At 42.1% G+C, this 18,353-nt stretch overlaps 1 protein-coding gene across 1 annotated transcript in view; it reads left to right on the forward strand.

Moving 5' to 3' along the window:
• grin2ca (glutamate receptor, ionotropic, N-methyl D-aspartate 2Ca) overlaps positions 1-18,353 on the forward strand; it is a 64,407-nt gene that overhangs the window by 4,383 nt on the left and 41,671 nt on the right. The window contains exon 2 of the mRNA XM_071465109.1: positions 15,917-16,364. Coding sequence (XP_071321210.1) covers positions 15,933-16,364 — 432 coding nt within the window. The 5' untranslated portion in view covers positions 15,917-15,932. The remainder of the gene's footprint in view (positions 1-15,916; positions 16,365-18,353) is intronic.

The following is an 18,353-nucleotide window of genomic DNA, read 5'->3' on the forward strand; positions in this document are numbered from 1 at the left end:
CAGGTAAACACTCCAAATCCTGAAGGTTGGATGGTGGGTCCAGATTGGGGGGCTTAGGGCTTGGCTGAGGGCAGTGGCTGCTTTGTTGTGACATCACAAAGTTGCAGAAGTCCCGACGGCTGGTTTTAAGGCTCAGTGTCTGAATACAGGCTGTGTGCATTTCTCTGTGGACTGAGGCTTTGATACTTTCACAGTATTAATATAGAACCTAGACCTGCTTTATAATCACAAACACATCTCACTTTATACAATAAGGGACCTTTAAATATCCCTCATTGGTTGTAATTTAGGAAAATCATTCACACCACAAGTAGGAGTTTAACTCTGAGCAGAAGAGATATGCATCTCCTCCACTGGCTTCACTAGAGAATGAGTGGGACTGTGGGATGAGATGGTGTGAACACTGTGGCACCAGTTAGGCAGGTGAAAAATGGCTCTTCATTATGTTACGCCAACCATATCCTACTTTTAGTAATTGGATGTGCCGGCATGTGATTGCACCGTCCGTATGTGTATGCACGTGCCTGAGTGTCACAAAGCGACATGTGAACCGAGGCGAGGATCCTCAGCCCATCACACAACATGATGCAATCTCACACACACACACACATCAACAGATCATCACAACAAGGTAACACACAAACAACCACGACAGAGGAATCTGCTACTGGGGCTGAGGGAGGAGCTTAATCAATAACACAACTGATACATTCAGTGATTAAGCAGATTTATTTTGTTTTAAACAGATGCTAGACTAATCCTTACCCCCCCCCCCCCCCCGCCATCACAGATACACACTCACTCGCTCACACGCATCTCTACTATGTCCTCGCACCCTCACTGACATCATACAGTAACTGAAGACGTGAGGACAGGACAAAATGTCCTCACATTAGGAAAAAAATAAACTCATGAAACTATATGAAACTCTAATTGGTCCAAACAAAGAAGAGACACAAGGGGAAGTTCCTGCATCATATGTTCTCTAGTCACAATGTAGTCATCCACCAGTCACAGCTGATCCATTAAAAGTGCCTGATTTGTTTAATACATGTTTCAGGTGCAGTTTGTTATTGTCAGTAGATGCTGCTGTGACAACAGGTTCACACCGGCAGTAGGCATTACTCATCTTCATTACTTGACCTTTTCAGCCACTTTACTCAGTGGCATTTTGCACATTAAAGGTCCATATTTTACTCTTCTCCTGTGTTTTATCTGAAGTGTTGATCTCCATCAGAAGATTTATTTTTGGTTTTAAGAACCAAAAACCATCTCAGTGTAGTTTTACATCTCCTCTCTCTTCTCTCTTGAGCTCTAGTAACAACAGTCAGTCAGCCAATCAGAAGAGAGGCTCCAAACCACGTTGGGTCCAGGTGGGTGGGGCTTTGGGTGTTGCTGAGGGTGATGACTGCCTTGCTGTGACATCACAAAGTTGCAGAAGTCCTGACGGCTGGTTTTAAGGCTCAGTTTCTGAATACAGGCTGTGTGCATTTCTCTGTGGACTGAGGCTTTGATACTTTCCCAGTATTAATATAGAACCTAGACCTGCTTTATAATCACAAACACATGGAAATCTACCTTTAGACTGGACGGAGCTTTAACTACTGTCAGTCTAGTGGTTTTAGTAGTCAGCAACTCACCTGATACACAGACTCTCTTCCTTTTTTGTTTTTTTTAATACTGTATCAATCTGATGTATTATTGTAGTGTAACACGTACGTAACATCAGTAAATGGCTCAATCTCTCCCTTCACCCTCCCATGAATTAGACTTAATCCCAATGTTTTGATATTTACATGAATATTAATGATAGTTATGCTTCAATCAGTCTAATTCATGCACTGTAGCTTCTTACCAAATCTGCACAGGAAGTGATGTCATTAATGTCATGGGGTTTGTATGGAATAAATAGAGGAGGAACTGGGTGGTGATTCAGATTAACTGACAGAAAATCAAATCCATGTCAAACCATCCTGACAGATGATTTAAACCATTAGGTGATTATGAAGCAATTTCAAGACATTACCGTGCGCTCCGGGATCCTGCGATGGAAACGTTGATAATTTGTAAATAAAATGAGAAAAAGGAACCAAATAAATTTGACTTATCAGTAATGGAATAATCATTAGTTGCTGCCCCATTCATTTAGTCTGCAGAACAAAAACAGCCCATGACCAAAGATGCCACAACCAAAAAAATATACTGCTACTCCAGGGTAAAGTTGGAAATCTTTAAAATGGTCAGTTTTTTTTTAAGATGTCTTGGGAAAATGACAACCTGCTCCGCTGTTGCATGTGAGGCTGTAGTGTCTTGCATCTGTCTGCAGCCTGCAGGCAAACTGAAACGACCTCTGGGTTTGTGTCTCAGGGTTAGCAGCTGCTTTGTCAGCCATCCAGCTCTTCCACAAACACTTAGAGCCGATCTGCTTAATCAAATGTTAAAGACGCCAGACCTCACGCCATCTTCACTGTCTCTGCAGACAGAGAAGGAGGCTGCAGGACACGGGAGAGACAGAGGGAGGGAAACGAAGGATGAGGGAAATGGGCAAAAAGATGATTAAAGGAAAACAAGTGGGCATGTTTGCATAGACGACTGCTTTAATGGACACTGTGCTGATTGACAGCCTCTCACAGGCATCTGAGGCAGTAAAACATTTACTGCAGGGGAGGGACGGAGGTTTCGGGATATCAGAGCAATCTATCCAAGGTCAGGAGAGAGGAGGAGTAGTAAATTTCACTCCGAATCAGGCAATGCAGCATCACCATGTGATCCTTTTCCCGCCAAATTTATAGACCTGACAGGCCACTTTTACATGTTGAAGCACAGATCCAGGTTGCAGTGCTGTAGGAGAAGTCCGCGGGGCGCCCTCATACTATGCAGGCTATCTAATGAGATCTAAAACTCGGGGCAGAAGAAATCTGGCAGGCTGTGCTGCTCTCCCTCCCCAAGTTTATGGCTGGGCTCACGGGCACAGCAGAGACTCGGGGCCCATTTATATTCATGGCGCAGCGCCGCTTGCACCTCGTCTAACGTCCTGTCCCTGTTGAGAAGGAAAACTGACACACACCGTAGGCTGGGGGGGGGGGGGGGGGGGGGGGGGGGGGGGCATCTCCTCTCTTTCCTTGTCATTCTTCTGCCTCTTGTGGATACTGACACCAACCTGAGTGTTAGTGCATGTGTGGCGCAAGTGGGTGCATATGCAATTTGTAATACTGGAAATTGATTGGCCTAATTGCTTTCTATTCACAGCTGCATGTGTGCCGCTTAATTTTTCACAATTAGCCCCGAGCAGTGACACGGTGGGGAGCGTCTCCATGAAGGATGATGACAATGATAACCTTAGAACCGAAGCCTGCGAAGTGGGGAGGGGGGCGGTGAGACAGCTCTCAGCATCCAAACAGAAAGAGCAGTTTGACTTTGCGTGATCAATCTTAAGAAATCAGGCTGGATACTCTGCACCACAGTCTAACAAAAAGTGACACAGGGCGTCCTGGTGGCTCAGTTGGCAGAGGCAGCTTGTGATCGTGACGTAGTTAAGGTTTATTCTGGATTCCTCTGTCACATGCCCCCCCCTCCCAACACTCCGTCGTCACCCAGCAAATGAAGAAAGGTGAACTAAAGCAGGCACGACTTCCACCAGACTGGTCGTAGAAATTACGTAAACACGCTTCCCAAAGGATGAAGAATTGTTTTCACTTTCCTAGAGCCAAAAAAAAAAAAATCAATACATCATCTCCAGAGAAAACTATCAAAGCCAGAGTTGTTTATGACATGCTCTGATTACTTTCCATGGAGCTTTTTTACATGTTTTAGCTGCGATTACACAGACTGGGCCTGTCTGTCTCTTTGTTTTTATAATATCTGACAAACCATGAGCCCAGTCAGTCAACCAGCCAGTAATACCAGTAATACCAGCACAAAAACATGGGTTTAAATCATTTTTAATTTTCTCTTTTTCCTGTTTGTTCTTGCTATAAATTTCCCTCATAACAATATTTGCTTTAGCTCCAAGCTGCATTAATCAATGTCTCTGCAGTGAACATTGAATTAAATGACCCTGTAATGTAAAATGGGTCAGTCAGACCAGAGTTATGACCATAACCTGCTGCACCTGCCAGATATTTTTCTCATGAGTGCAAACACAACTTGAACGGGATGATAATGCTGCTGTGTGAAAGTGAAAGGGAGCCACTGCCATAACAATTTTTTTAGACAATATGTTAAATGTTTTGATGTTTTTTTTCTGCCCTCTAGTGGTAAGAAATCAGGACACTCATGAGAGACTGTCCTGTAAAAAACAGGCCCACAGGTCGTCTGTCAGCAGGTTATCATGGCCCGTAGTTAGGTCTTGTTGCTAGGCAACATCCAGTAGTCGTAGTAATGACGACAGGAGCAAAGGGAAACGTGCGGTGACGTAGTTTATAGAGCGACAGAGTCCACGTCAGGAGGAGGTTGGGGTGGATGGATGAATATGACCCAGGAGAGCGGTGTTCGATTCCCATGTGACAGTAGCAGTTTATGTTGTTTCTATTATCCATGACCGTTCACTGTTATTACTGTAACCATGACAACAAAGATTCTCTAATGTTGAGGAAGTACTGATTTTAACCCAAATCACCATTTTTTTCTAAACCAAACCAAGACATGACTGTTGTTATAGTAACCACAGGTACAGTCTGTGTGTTTATTATTGTAACCATGACAACCAAGGTCCCTTGTGGTTGTTCAGGTTGGAGGGCTGGTTGACACTTTACCTGTGACAGGTGGTTAAAGATGAAATCCTTGACCGTTTTTGTTAAAATGTTGTTGCCAACACATTCCCGGTGTGACTTTGTAACGTGAGCGTTGCTGTTTTTTCTTTTGTTTTGTTTTTTTTCTTTTTTTCCTTTTTTTTGTAAGCTGGATTCTACTTACTTCTACTTACTGGATTCTCACTTTACTTCTTGACAAATCACAAAGATAAAACGAGTAAAAAAATAATTTTTTAAAAACCTTATTATGTTATTTCCTAATTTTAAAGACAACACCTGGAATGAAACAGGTTTGCTGGATTACCCTGATCCGCATGACATGGTTTCTGTGTCGACACGCTGCTGTTGTATTTTTCAAAACTTAAGTAAAGAATCACCACTACCCGCGCCGCTGCATGGCTCTGAGGGAAGGTGAGAAAATATGTTATTTGTTTATGTGATTTGGGAGAACTAGTTGTGTTCATTTTACACATCTCTGCTTTAAATACAAAAAGAGGCAGAAAACATCAGTGCAATGTGAAGCTCACACTGAACCACAAGATCGCGCACTCACACACACACACACACACACACAGGGCAGATTAAAAACAAAGTGGTATGCTCATATGTGGATTAGAGCATGTGTACATGTGTGCATGTGTGTGTCAGAGGTCAGCTGTATGTGTGGGCAGCCATCGAGTCAACTGTGAGAGCAGGCTGGTGACAGCTGGACCAGTGGCAGGGGTGGAGGAGGGAGGGGGGGTCTGGTTCTGCATGGGCAGCCACGGCTTCAGCTTAACCAGGGTCTTACACTGATCCCTGCTCCAAATACAGACACACATGAGGCTGAAAGCAGGGGCTGCCGCAGACTGACGGAGGCCTCCTCCACGTCACCTGCCCCCGCTGGTTTACAGCCAGGTCAGGCGGAGGGTCAAAGTAGGAATATTAATATCAGAGTACCGTGTCAAGGCCCGTAAGCCTCAGGTAAACATCCACCCATGTCTTATGGCAAAATGGATTACATTGACAACACCATTGTAATCTGCAGCCTCGCAAAGATTATTACCCCCCAAACACTTGCACATACAATCTGTTCAATCTCGCCACACGGTGTGCTGACAGAGCGAACGCCGCCTGATGGAGCGTCACACATAAATGTGATAAAGCAAAGAGGAGAGATGTACATCAAACATCTGTCCAATGACAAGTAAGCACATGGATCTGTGTCCTTGAAAAAGAAAAAAACCCTGTTTTGCATTTTAGTGTAAATGATGATCTTGTCTTGTGTTGATCTGTTCTCTGCGTTATCAAACCACTGACACCGCCCCTGATTGTTTTAATGTGACACAACACAAAAGACTCAAGCTGTGTGACATGATCAAGGTTATTCCACATACGCTGGTGAGGGAGCTTCAGCACGAGATGGGATTTTAAAGACAGAACCTGTAATAAAAGCACGACTACACAGCTTTCCATCTGCTGGCATTTAAACCTTGCTGATCACGGCTCCCCTGATGCTATAGAATCAGAAAATCCAACTGCTCATTTCAGCTCCACTGACCTCCTGGACATATAAAAATCCTTTAATGAGCCAAAGCATGAATATCCTTCGACTGATTCCTCTACGTGAAAATTTACAGGAACCCATTTCACTTTTAAACCCCCCCCCCCCCCCCTTTATTCAGAGACAGCAGTGAAGATCGCATCAGATTTACAGGGACTTCACATGAACAGGTTTTCATCCCATGCCAGATCAATCACTTGTCGTGTGGAGTAATGTAGAGCCGTGCATGTCTTAAATATGTCTTCAGTGCCACTGGCAGAAGTGAAGGCAGGGGGTCTGTGACAGGAACTAATATCACTGAGTGAATCTGTTTGATGTGCCTCTGTCTCTAAGGGTCAGCAGACACACATAAATCACTGGTGGTTTGGACTGTAAAGCCTCCACTGTGGTTTCACTTTGGGCGCACCTCGGTGGGAGACGCTGCTGGACACTGGCTCGGGCTTCTACGTTCTCATATGACAGCGTGACGCTGCCGTTTATCACGTTTATGCCGTGATACAGAAAACTACACCATAAAGAACAGAGTGGTAAATCAACAGACAGGTTTGGAGATGGCTGACCCAGGAGGGACTCAGCCCAGCTGCTCAGCCACGGCAGGAAATAGAAACCCTGAAATCCTGACCTTCAGAAAATGGACCAATCAAGGGCAATTTGTCCAAATGAGCCCAAAAAACAGACACAAATGTCTGTTAGGTTACAGCTGATGTGTCAGCATGTTGGGCCTCAGCCTCCACATCCTTACAGTCCACCTTCCTATGACATTATTTTCTGCAGTGGTGCTTAGCATTGACAACATAAATGTGCAAAGGGATTCTGGGATGTTCTGACTAATTCCCTGTAATACAATATTTTTATTTGCCTAGAGCAATAAATCAAATGTAACAAAGCTGATTGGATAAGACAAAATTCCCCCAGTGTGAGTCACCCTGTGAAAACACATTCAGATGAAAGATAATACTGAAGAATGAATTGCAACACAGAGTGAGTGAAGTGAAACTTCTGTTAAATCAATAATAATGGACCTGCGATATCATTGGCTGACACAGTGTTAGTGGATGTGATAATGCAAACTCTGGCTCTCTGTACTGACAAGTCACAGTGACCAGTGACAGAGCAGATAATCACAAACACATGGACATCTACCTTTAGACTGGATGGAGCTTTAAAAAGACTTTTACAACTGATCTTGTGAACAACTGAACACAAGCATAAAAAGAAAAGGAGGAGTAAGAAACAACTTCAACTTTAACAGATAATTAGCAGAGTGAGGGATCACAAAACTGGAAACAGTTTGTTTGGCAGGTGATCTGTGGAAAAGTGCAGCATAAACCAAGAGAAGCAAGATGTTCTCAGATTGTGACCGGAATTAACACAAATTGTGAAATTGTGGGATTGTGAGCAAACAGAGGAATTCATTAACTGCAGGAGTTGTTTGTGCACTCTGCTGTTCCAGAGAGGTTAAATTCAGCTTTGGCTTCAGTATTTCCTTCATGTCTCACAAGTATGTCACTGTTATTTGAAGATGACAGGTACAAGCGCATACATCTCATAGACTGCCACTTGTAGAGAAACTAAAATTATGAAGAATGCAGTTGTCTAATGGACTGAGGAGTCATATATTATAATCCATCATCAAGCAGAGTGATATAATATCTTTTCCTGCATTTTTCTCCAGAGTCAGACAAATAAGAATAAATTATATCAAAACTACAAATGACAACTACAACACTGGTAACACCTGAATCAGAGGGCGTTTATCCTCTGTACGGTGGCCATTTGAGAACATTTCAGACTCTGCTTGTCAGGCTCAGCTCTACACTGACAGATAATGTCTGATGTCTTATTATTGGAAGGGCTGAACACTGTGCAAAAAAAACCAAAACATTGAGATTATTTTGGCTGATATTGCGACTGTGGTATGAGTCAAGATTTCAGTTGGAACGGTAATTTTTGCTTTTTTTTTTTTTTTTTTTTTAAATGTGACAGTGTGATTTGTGTTGGGGCCAGTACAAAACCAGCATGTTACTTTACGTCTGGAGAATATGATTTATAGGTCGGTGCAGCTCTGTAGCACCACAGTGGTTCACTTATACTGTGTTGTGACACATTATGCCTTTAAAAAATTGCAAAAAACACTTGGCCAAATAGCGATTTTGGTAATATTTAAATTAATTGATCAGCCCTAATTATAGGTGTGACATTTATATAAATCTGATGGACACTCAGTCATCATTTTGAGAGGTATGCTGCCATGAACCATGTAAAGGATAAGTGGAAATTCTGCCTTTTTTGCAGCACTAAATAAAAACTCAGGTTATCAGAGTCATTAGGATTAAACTCTTGGGAAAATAATGTCTGTACCAAATTTTTTATTCTGATATTTTGAGTGTTGAACTGAGAGAACTGATTCTCCTACCATGACCAGTGTAAATGGCTAAAAATCCACAGTACTGTGACTGGTGGGGGTTCTTGGTATTTCAAAGTAAAACCAAGGCTTTTTTGGCCATTTTGTATGGGACTTGTTGAACAGCACAGTCTAACATTTGGTATCTGGACTACTGCGATTGAGAAACTGGTCTAGCCCTGTTTATTAACTCCATTTCCATTACTCAGCACCAGGCCATGTGGAGCTGTGCCAGGCTCAGTCTCATGAATATAAAGTTGTTGTCTTAATGCATTTGAATACAAGTGTCACAGGGTTAAAGGGGTGTTTGTTGCTTTGCTCATGCTCTGTAGTGGCCAATAATTCATGTTATAAGCTTTTTGAAGGACCAGCTAAGAGCAGCCAAATGACTGAGGTCAAGATTTGGCATGGCTTCAATTTGTCTCATGCCTTCTGCGCTCTTAACAAATGTACAAAGATCCAACAGGGATAAGAGGAGATGTGGGTTTATTTCTGATAACAATCTGCCTTAAGTCCACTGGAGCTGATCTGATCGAGCATTCCCAACATGACCGGTCCACACCTGCTGGGCAGAGTCAGAGACAGACGCTGGGCTGCAGATATATTTATGATTTTGGCTCCAGATATTGTTTTGTTTATTAGAGATGGGTCACAAGATGCTTATGATGACACATTTAGACCAACACAGAGAAACTGTGGGTGAAATACAGCTTGCAGGGAAAATTGAATTCACAAAATACTTCTGATCTGACATTGAATCAGAGCAGTGGACACTCGCCAACTATGTTAAACTGTGGGTATTTTTGGATGCAGAATTATTATTTTTTTGCTTCTCACCTCTTTTTTCTCACCGTACTCATGATGCTGATTAATCTACAGATTGGATTAATGTCTGTGGATTTTAAGAGATTAGCTTGGCTGTATTTTAAATCACAGCTTAGTTAAACATATTAATAAAGGTAAATGAATATTGACTCTTGTAACAGTGGAGGTCGAAGCATCAGTGTTTCCCACACAAGAATCTCTCCTGCTCAGAAAGCACTGATCCTGATTCAGGATACTTACAGTGTGTTGCCAATGTATTAGGTGAAAACAATCCAATAGTCACGTTATACATCCTACAATTAGGAAGCACATCATAATCTCTATAGAAATTTAAGCCTGTTGCTTTTTTGCATTGTATTTAAAGGTGTGTCTGCTATTAAAAAAAACCCATTTATGTCATTGTGGCAAAAAATATTAAATACACTGTCTTTCACCTAATGTACTCCTCCCAATGCATGCTGGGATAGGTTACAGCCCCCATAACCCTGAGCAGGACAGACTATGTTAAAAATGGATTAACAGATCAACTGTAGCAAACTGTGTTTGATAAACAGGGAAATCAGTCAAAGATTGTAATATTATATATAATCACTTTGCTTCCCCAAACCATAAAATGTAGCTTTGGATCTACGAGTTGAAAGTGACACATTAATACTTATGGCAAAACAGTCGCTTATTTCCCTTCAGAATTTTCTGATTTTCAAAACTTTTCTAGACGACGTTCTGTCTGCTCTAGATAATTTATTTCTAACGTATTCCAAATAAGAAATATTCAGCAAAAAACATCCCACCCAGTTTCAAGTCAATCCATCCCAAAGCAAAAAAAAGAACATAATACAGACTTCAGCAGTCTGAGTTAGTCACATCAGGTGGATATCTTCCAAAGTTGCTTTCTTTCTATTATAAAATTCCCTCTTTGTGTCACTGTCTCTCTTCCACAGCTCAGCAATCAATCACTGTTTGTTGACATGTTCTCTGGGAAATGTCCACTTGATTTTCTTGAGCTTCCACTGAACATCACAATGCATTTCTACACAAAAAAAGGACTGTGGAGTTTGTCACCACATCCATTACATTGAAATCTCTTTAGGGATCTCTTTGTGGCCAGTCACCAATAATCCTTTCAGTGTACATGTAAAGCCCGGTTGTGCAACACTTGATTCTCCTCGATCAGAAGGAAAAAACTGGCAATCCAGGAGTCAAACTCAGCGAATGGTCTTTATTTTACCACCACCTAGAACAAACAGTGGCCGTCAGAATGGTTGGATTAACGAATAAGTACAGGCGTGATGGGTTGGGAATATCAGGAAGCTGTTTGTGTTTGTGTGTGTGTGGTTTATTCATACAGATACACACTGGTCTTTATGAAGGTTCACAAAGTTCTGAGGGACAACAAAGAGTTTCCTACAGGATAACAGGGAGTTTTCTACAGAACATGTGGGTATGTTGTGGCACTATCCTTAGGTTTGGTTAGGCACAAAAACAACTTATGGTTAGAGAAAGACTGTTCATGGTTAAAAGACACCTACATATTGACTACTGGCAGGAAACAGAAAATGAACAGAGGTCTCACATGTTTTGCATCTAGTGCTTTGTCGACCAATCCATCCGCATCAACTTCCTCCCTATGAAGCTTTGTGAGGGTTTAACAACACAAGAGTCATAATTCACAGGCATGTTGCAGGTCTTTCTCAGATAAACATAAACCAACATGTGTGATAAATCTACGCAGTCAAACAAATGGCTGATGTGTTTCTTGGGAGGACAAAACAGAATCACCTTACATGGTGATTTAGCAGGTCCTCACTGGAGGACTGTTTGTTGCTTAATTAGCTGCTTCACTCATTTATATAGAGGAAAGGTGGTTTGAGGAAAAGCCATCAGTCTTTCTATGATTCCTGCCCTTTAGAGGTCAGTAAAGGTCATAGAGTCACAAACGTCTGCTTGAGTGTTTTCACTGTGTGATATCAGAAACTGTCCTGTCCTACAGGATGCTGTAGAACGTTTGGATGGTCAGCAGTTTTACTGATAATGACACATAGGAGGAAGAGTTTATCAGCATGTGAGCTGCAGACGCAGTGGGCTGCAGATTCATGGGCGAGCGTATTGATCATGTAGCAGAAGATGGGACAGGTGCACACTGTTAAACAGCTGCAGCAGAGGCGTCGTGCCCAGAATATAAAGCAGTCATTAAACACTGCGCCGGTGAGACCTCACTTCTCAGCCAGATGTATTTACTACTGCGGCCTCACGTTAATGAGCTGGATCGGGAACCAGTTGGAGGACCTGACACCTCAGCAGCACCTCATCGATAGATGGCAGTTTTTTATGTGGCATCACAACTCATATGGTCACTATCAGAAAATGAAGAGCTGGACCAACTTGAGTTTTCAAGATACAATAAGATAAGACTTGAATGAGCAGTTTGTGGAAACTGGGCTGTTGGAATAGCAATTATGAAGAGGACAAAGCGAAGAAATGGAATTGGAAGATAAATTTAATCACTCACTTGAATGTGAGCGTGGTCACAAAGCTTAGATGACTGTGTATAATATTCTGTACCATGTGTGTATTAAAATGCTGTCATATTCTCATCTCTGTGACAGCGAAGGCCCATACATACTGAGCAGGAAGTGTCAATATGTGCAGAAAATTCTATTCACCTTATCAAGATTATTCAATTTACAGGAGCAGACACCATATGTACAGGCTGAACATGCAAATGTGGATATTTGCATAAATACCTGTTCAGTTTATCAAGGTGTGCAGATGTCAGTAGTGTGACGGTGCATTGTATTTAAAGGTGTGTCTGCTATTAAAAAAAAAAACCCATTTATGTCATTGTGGCGGAAAAATATGAAATACACTGTCTTTCACCTAATGTATCCCTCCCAATGCATGCTGGGATAGGTTACAGCCCCCACAACCCTGAGCAGGACATGCTATGTTAAAAATGGATTAACAGATCAACTGTAGCAAACTGTGTTTGATAAACAGGGAAATCAGTCAAAGATTGTAATATTATATATAATCACTTTGCTTCCCCAAACCATAAAATGTAGCTTTGGATCTACGAGTTGATAGTGACCAAATAAGAAATATTCTGCAAAAAACATCCCACCCAGTTTCAAGTCAATCCATCCCAAAGCAAAAAAAGAACATAATGCAAACTTCAGCAGAAGTCTGATGGTGCCACAGACTAAACCATAGGGAGAATAAATCATGTGATTGTATGATAAAGGAAAAAAATGTAAATAATAAAGAGTTATTTTGAATATAGCCTCTATCTGTACTTCCTAATTCTGTAAAGAAACTGCTTCCACCATATGTCACCCACTAGAGGGGGATAAGCACATCTTAAATGTTTGTTAGTCCAATAACACTGAAGATAGAGAAGCAAACACTGTCAGTGAGGGACAGCTGCTGTCTCACGTTAAGTCTCATATAAGCTCATCTCTCATTAGATTATTTTCACATCATCAAGAGACCAGGAAGCAGGAAAGTGGTTGGAAGCAGCTTCTTCAGTCACATCACTTCCCTTTGTTTCCTTGTACTAGTACTGACTTTGACGAGACCCCAGCAAAAGCAGTAGGAAGCAGGACGTCGCAGTGTGTGTGTGCATTAATACACACAAACATTTAGTATTTAGTAAACATTTAGTATATTAGAAAAAAAAGTACCCATCATCAGAGTTTCCCTGAGTCCAAGGTGTCGTCCTGGAATTTCTTGTTTAGTTCAATCACAAGACCGAAGATATTTAGTTTACTGTGATAGAAAACAAAGAAAAACAGCAAAGTTCCTCATTTGAGAAGCTGCAACATGACTAACCCAAAACCTCCCACACAGTGTAGACTGAGCCGCAGGAGTAGCTGCCACCTCCCCTCCCTCTTTCCTCAGGCCACAGTCCTAAAGAACCTAAAGAGCCTAAAGAACGTGTACTTGCTGAATAAAGTTTGTGATTCAAATTATAAGAAAAAAAGCTGGTCACCACAAAACCATAAAGGGCTATAACTATAGTCAGATTTTCATTGGTTTTATGTTTAGGTATAAAATAATGAGGGAGAGGGAGTACTGAAGTGGCCCAGAGAGAAAAACAACATAAAGAAAAGGTCCTTGGTTTGAGGCTTCTGAGGCACAAAAGGCAGAAAAAGGTTGTTTACAACATCCTAGTCTATCATGAACTATCAATCAAATTAATATTATCCAACCAGACATGTTAGAAAAACAGCTTTGTAACTACATGTATAGGAAATACTATAATATTTCACTGAATGCAATTACATCAAAGTAGAGGAGGTACTCTAGAGGATTAAATCAAACAGGTGGTACCAGCATGTCTATACATAACATAAGAACAGCAGGGTTTAGTATTAATTGATTCCTTTCACTCGGTCTCCTGGTACAGTATGACTCATGCTGAATCCAGTTTGTAGCAGCGTCATGACGCAAACAACAACCTGTCTCTCGCTGACTGCTCGGATTACAGCGTGCACCGTGTATCTGTTACAACCAGGCTTCAGAGCCAAACACACTGCCTGTCTTTATAATTCAGAGTGGATGTACCTCCTTTTTTAAAATCTCTACAACCAATGGATGTCCACAGTGACTTTTGATCCCAGCATCAGACTGAAGCCTTCAGCCTTTGTATACACGGGAATGTTTTTGGAGGATTTAGCCTAAGCACAGATGAAAAACCTCTTTCCTGTATGTACCCGTGGACTTTACAGATTCAGCAGAGTTTTAGGGGTCAGAGCCCAGCATATCTACAGCCACTGAGCTGCATCACAGAGCTTAGATGAAGGTCTTGTAAAGAAGCTAAACACTAGATAAGGTACAAACTCTCTGCTGTTATTCCCTGGCCTTGGTATTAGGAGGCCTGCTGACAATACAAAGCCTTGTCACAAAGTTATTGATGACTCATTCCCTGTTTGGTTTAATTCTATATCCACCACCCCAGGATTCGACCTTCATGTATCTGCCTCAGCTGTTTCCCCACCTTGATTAAACACATGGAAGGTCAGAGCTTTTAAGCATTTTCCCCACGTACGGTGCTCCCCGTCAAAGACATTAACCCTAAACTATTCCACTGCTGTCGCAGCTGAAACATGGCTAATGTCATTGAAAGGAATGTGGCTGATGCCCTCTCACGGTGGGGACTAATCAATTTAGAAAACGATTCATAAGACAGCAGCTACCTGGAGAATCACATGTAGGACATAGCACATACAGCTTCACGCATGTGTGATGTCTTTCACATGACTGGGAAAACAACCCAATGATAAAAATTCAGGAGACATACCGACCACGCATGGCTGCTCCTCTACAGCCTGTCTGCCTGCTACAAGAAGCTGCTCTCGGCTCAGTCCCACACAGGAAGTAAAACACAGAGAAAAGTGCAGCACACAGCTACACTGGACCTCGTGCAATAACCAAATCTCCTGATAAGTTTATACACTACAATCAAGCCGTAGGCCATGACGCCTGGCAGGGATTACAGAGGGATTACAATATATTCACCCCACTGGGATTCCATCACATGGTGGATCAGATCTCTGTGACAGGGGACCAGTGTGCAGCACTCCCTCAGGGCCACAAACACAACTGTGACTGATTTGACAAAGAGCCTAAGTCTGTCTGACAGCTCAACACAAACCACTGTCTGGCTACAATGTGAATGTTAAACTAATGCTACAGTTTGAACTCAGAGCTCCGCCACGGTGCTTCTCCTCCATTACCTTCCAGAGGGCAGAAAGAAAAGCAGTTAGCTTTTTGGAAGAAATTAAGATGGTGTGGACAAGAGCTACTGGTTCCAATCCAGTCCATTAGTGGAGCAATGTAGCCACACAGCTGGGAGAGCTAAAAACCATAATTATGATGTGATGGATGTGAATTAATCAGCACAGACAAAACCATGCATGCAGACCTTTGGCAGATTAAGTTTGAAGGCTTTGGGCCGCTGAAAAATTCAGCAACAGCTTCAAAAGTAATGTCACGAGAGAAAAATTATAAATCCTCTTGTTCTCCATTTGTTGCATTAAACACTGGACACCATCTGTTGGGTTGGTCCACAGAATACAACAGCAGCAGGGTGGCAGCTGCCACCCTAAGACGCAACAGCCTGGCCACTGCCTCATGTTGCACGCTGACACACTCTAAAAATACTACTCTGTTAATGGGCTCTTACACTGTCTTACTTATGGCAGGCAGGCCGGCACACTGAGCACAGATGAAGCTAAAAGGTCATTCATCAAAATAAGCCAACTCTAAACAAGAGGCACTTTGGTCGGCCGGCCCGCTGGGATTACTGAGTATTATCACAACATTTTGGAAGAATGACAACGACTGGTCCTGTGTATCTAACATGTCAATCCCGTCTCCTGACCCCTCTTCCAGGCAGTAGGTGACTGAGATGGGCGTTCGTCTAGGCTGCTTGAGCGACTCCCCGTGGTGGCCGCCGCCGCCGCTGCTGCTGCTGCTGCTCTGCACTGTCCCCTGCTGTTTGGGCCGGCCTTTTGGGATTCCCTCGCCCGCCGTGAACGTGGCGGTGGTGTTCAGCGGCTCAGCCTACCAGACGGAGATTAAGGGGCGGTTAAGCCGGGAAAACTTCATGGACCTGCCTCTGGAGGTCAACCCCATCACTGTGCTGGTCAACAACACCAACCCACGGGCGCTGCTCACCCGCATCTGTGACACCCTCTCCACCAACCGCGTCCATGGCGTGGTGTTCGAGGACAACATCGGCTCGGAGGCCGTGGCACAGATCTTGGACTTCATTTCCACTCAGACAGCTGTGCCCATTGTGGGCATCAGTGGAGGCTCTGCTGTCGTCCTGCCATACAAGGTCAGTGTGGGGTGGGGTTGAGGATGGGGAGAGACTTTCACTGTACAGTGTGATTGGTCACTGATCAAACCAGAACTACATATCAATCATTCAGGCTGCACAGAACAATCAAACACTGAGTCTGTCAGAGAAATGCACTCTGGGAAGCCACAGGAGTCGGTTCCAATCTTTAGGTCTTTCATTCACAGCTCAACAGAAAGTTATATAAAGTAATGAACACAAGGATGAATATAGATTATCAGCTGCTGAACAGCAGCAGCAGAGACGACACCAGCTACAGTCCATCATTAGGTTCTTCATCACGTCATTTTCCTCATGTTACGGGTTAAATGACAGACATTCACATTCATACCCTCACAGTGGCCAGCCAATGACTTTTCATCATCATTTCTCACCATCATCCTGGTTTATAACTGCTACAGGCTCTGAGCTCGGAGACACAGGCAGGTGTGAAGCTACAGAGCCAGGCTGTTGTATTTTTGCAGTGGTACAAGTATTCAGATCCCTGACTTAAGAATAAAACATTTGTTTACAAGTAAACGTCCTGCAAAATTATAATCATTAAAATGCATTTAGGTGACAAAGTGAATGTACTTACTGTGCAGAACAGAATAAAATATTATTAGATATGATGCTATTTAATGATTATCACTGATGTGTTATCATTAAAGCAGTATTTTAATGTCAAGACAGAACTTATTTATCTACTTTATTTAACTATTTTTCCATTTACATCAGTGAATCATATTTTATTAACTGTTCATATGGGCTGAATGTCAAATCTTTATTTGCAACTGAGAACTATAGCTAATTATAGCTGTGAAATAAATGTAGTGGAGAAAAAGTGTGAAGTAGCACTTGTGTAAAGTACATGTGCCTCAAATTTGCAGTGTTGGGGAAGCTACTGTGAAAGTGTAGCTTTGCAAGTTATTATTACTTCACACTGGAAGAAGTTGAACTACAGCAAAGTTACACTGGGGAGAAATCTAGTTTAGTTAAAAAAGTGTTTCAAACTACTTTGTAAAATAAAATGATCAAACTGACAATGTACTACGACATGGACATGCTTTCACAGGGGTCAGGATGAAAGGAACAGGGGGAGGGGCTGGTCAAGGGGGGTTCAATTACAGTAGACAGGCAATGGTAAAATGAAAGTAAAATATCTTTCCTTTCTTTTTACTGTTCAAAATTATTTTCAGTTTCAGTAGTTAACGACATAAAAATGGCAAAAATGTAAAAGCTGCAAAAATCATAACCCACATGAAGAGTTTTGTTGATGATGTTCCATAAATCATTTAACTGATCATCAATCGACCCTGTGACAACAAAGTTGTGTTCTTCCACTTAGATTCTTGTTTCTGGGTGCAATTACTGTTTGTGGCCATTTGCTGGTGAGGTGTCAGCTTCTCCAGGGTTTCACAGAAGTTAAATGGATGGTTTTGGCCTATACTTTGAATATCTGATAAACTGCCTTAGAGCCTCCAGCAGAGGTTATGGTGGTAATTACAACCCTTAAAGCTAAAATGAAATCATTCTGATTACAGTTCCACTCAAGGTGCAGATTTATTTTCTTGGGAGCAGTCAAATAATCACACAGAGGCTCACACGTACAGTAATTTCAGTGCTAATTACATCAGCCAAAACGAGCATTAGGTCCGTGGACAGGCACAATCTGTCATTTCAAAATGATTTAATGATCAATAAGTATTAGAAATAGCAATTTGCACAGGAATGCATTAGAGCTGCTGCAGGTTAAAGAAGCAATAAATGAATTATGGAACTTTGTCAAGGTCAGACATAAAACATGATTCCCTCAACTGTTCATTCTAATTAATATACTGATAATCACTTAATGTAATTTGTAGCTTCCAAAGTCAGTTTTGAATCATTATCAGTACTGCATTAGAATGACATGCAGCCTAACTCTCTGGTGAGGTAAACAAGCGATGCTTGTGAAACATACGAGCCATTACACTGCTTTTACAGTTG

The sequence above is a fragment of the Trachinotus anak genome, unplaced genomic scaffold, assembly GCF_046630095.1.
Source record: "Trachinotus anak isolate AG129_WGS33_773 ecotype Australia unplaced genomic scaffold, CSIRO_AGI_Tana_v1 ptg000003l, whole genome shotgun sequence".
NCBI classification, from domain to species: Eukaryota; Metazoa; Chordata; class Actinopteri; order Carangiformes; family Carangidae; genus Trachinotus; species Trachinotus anak.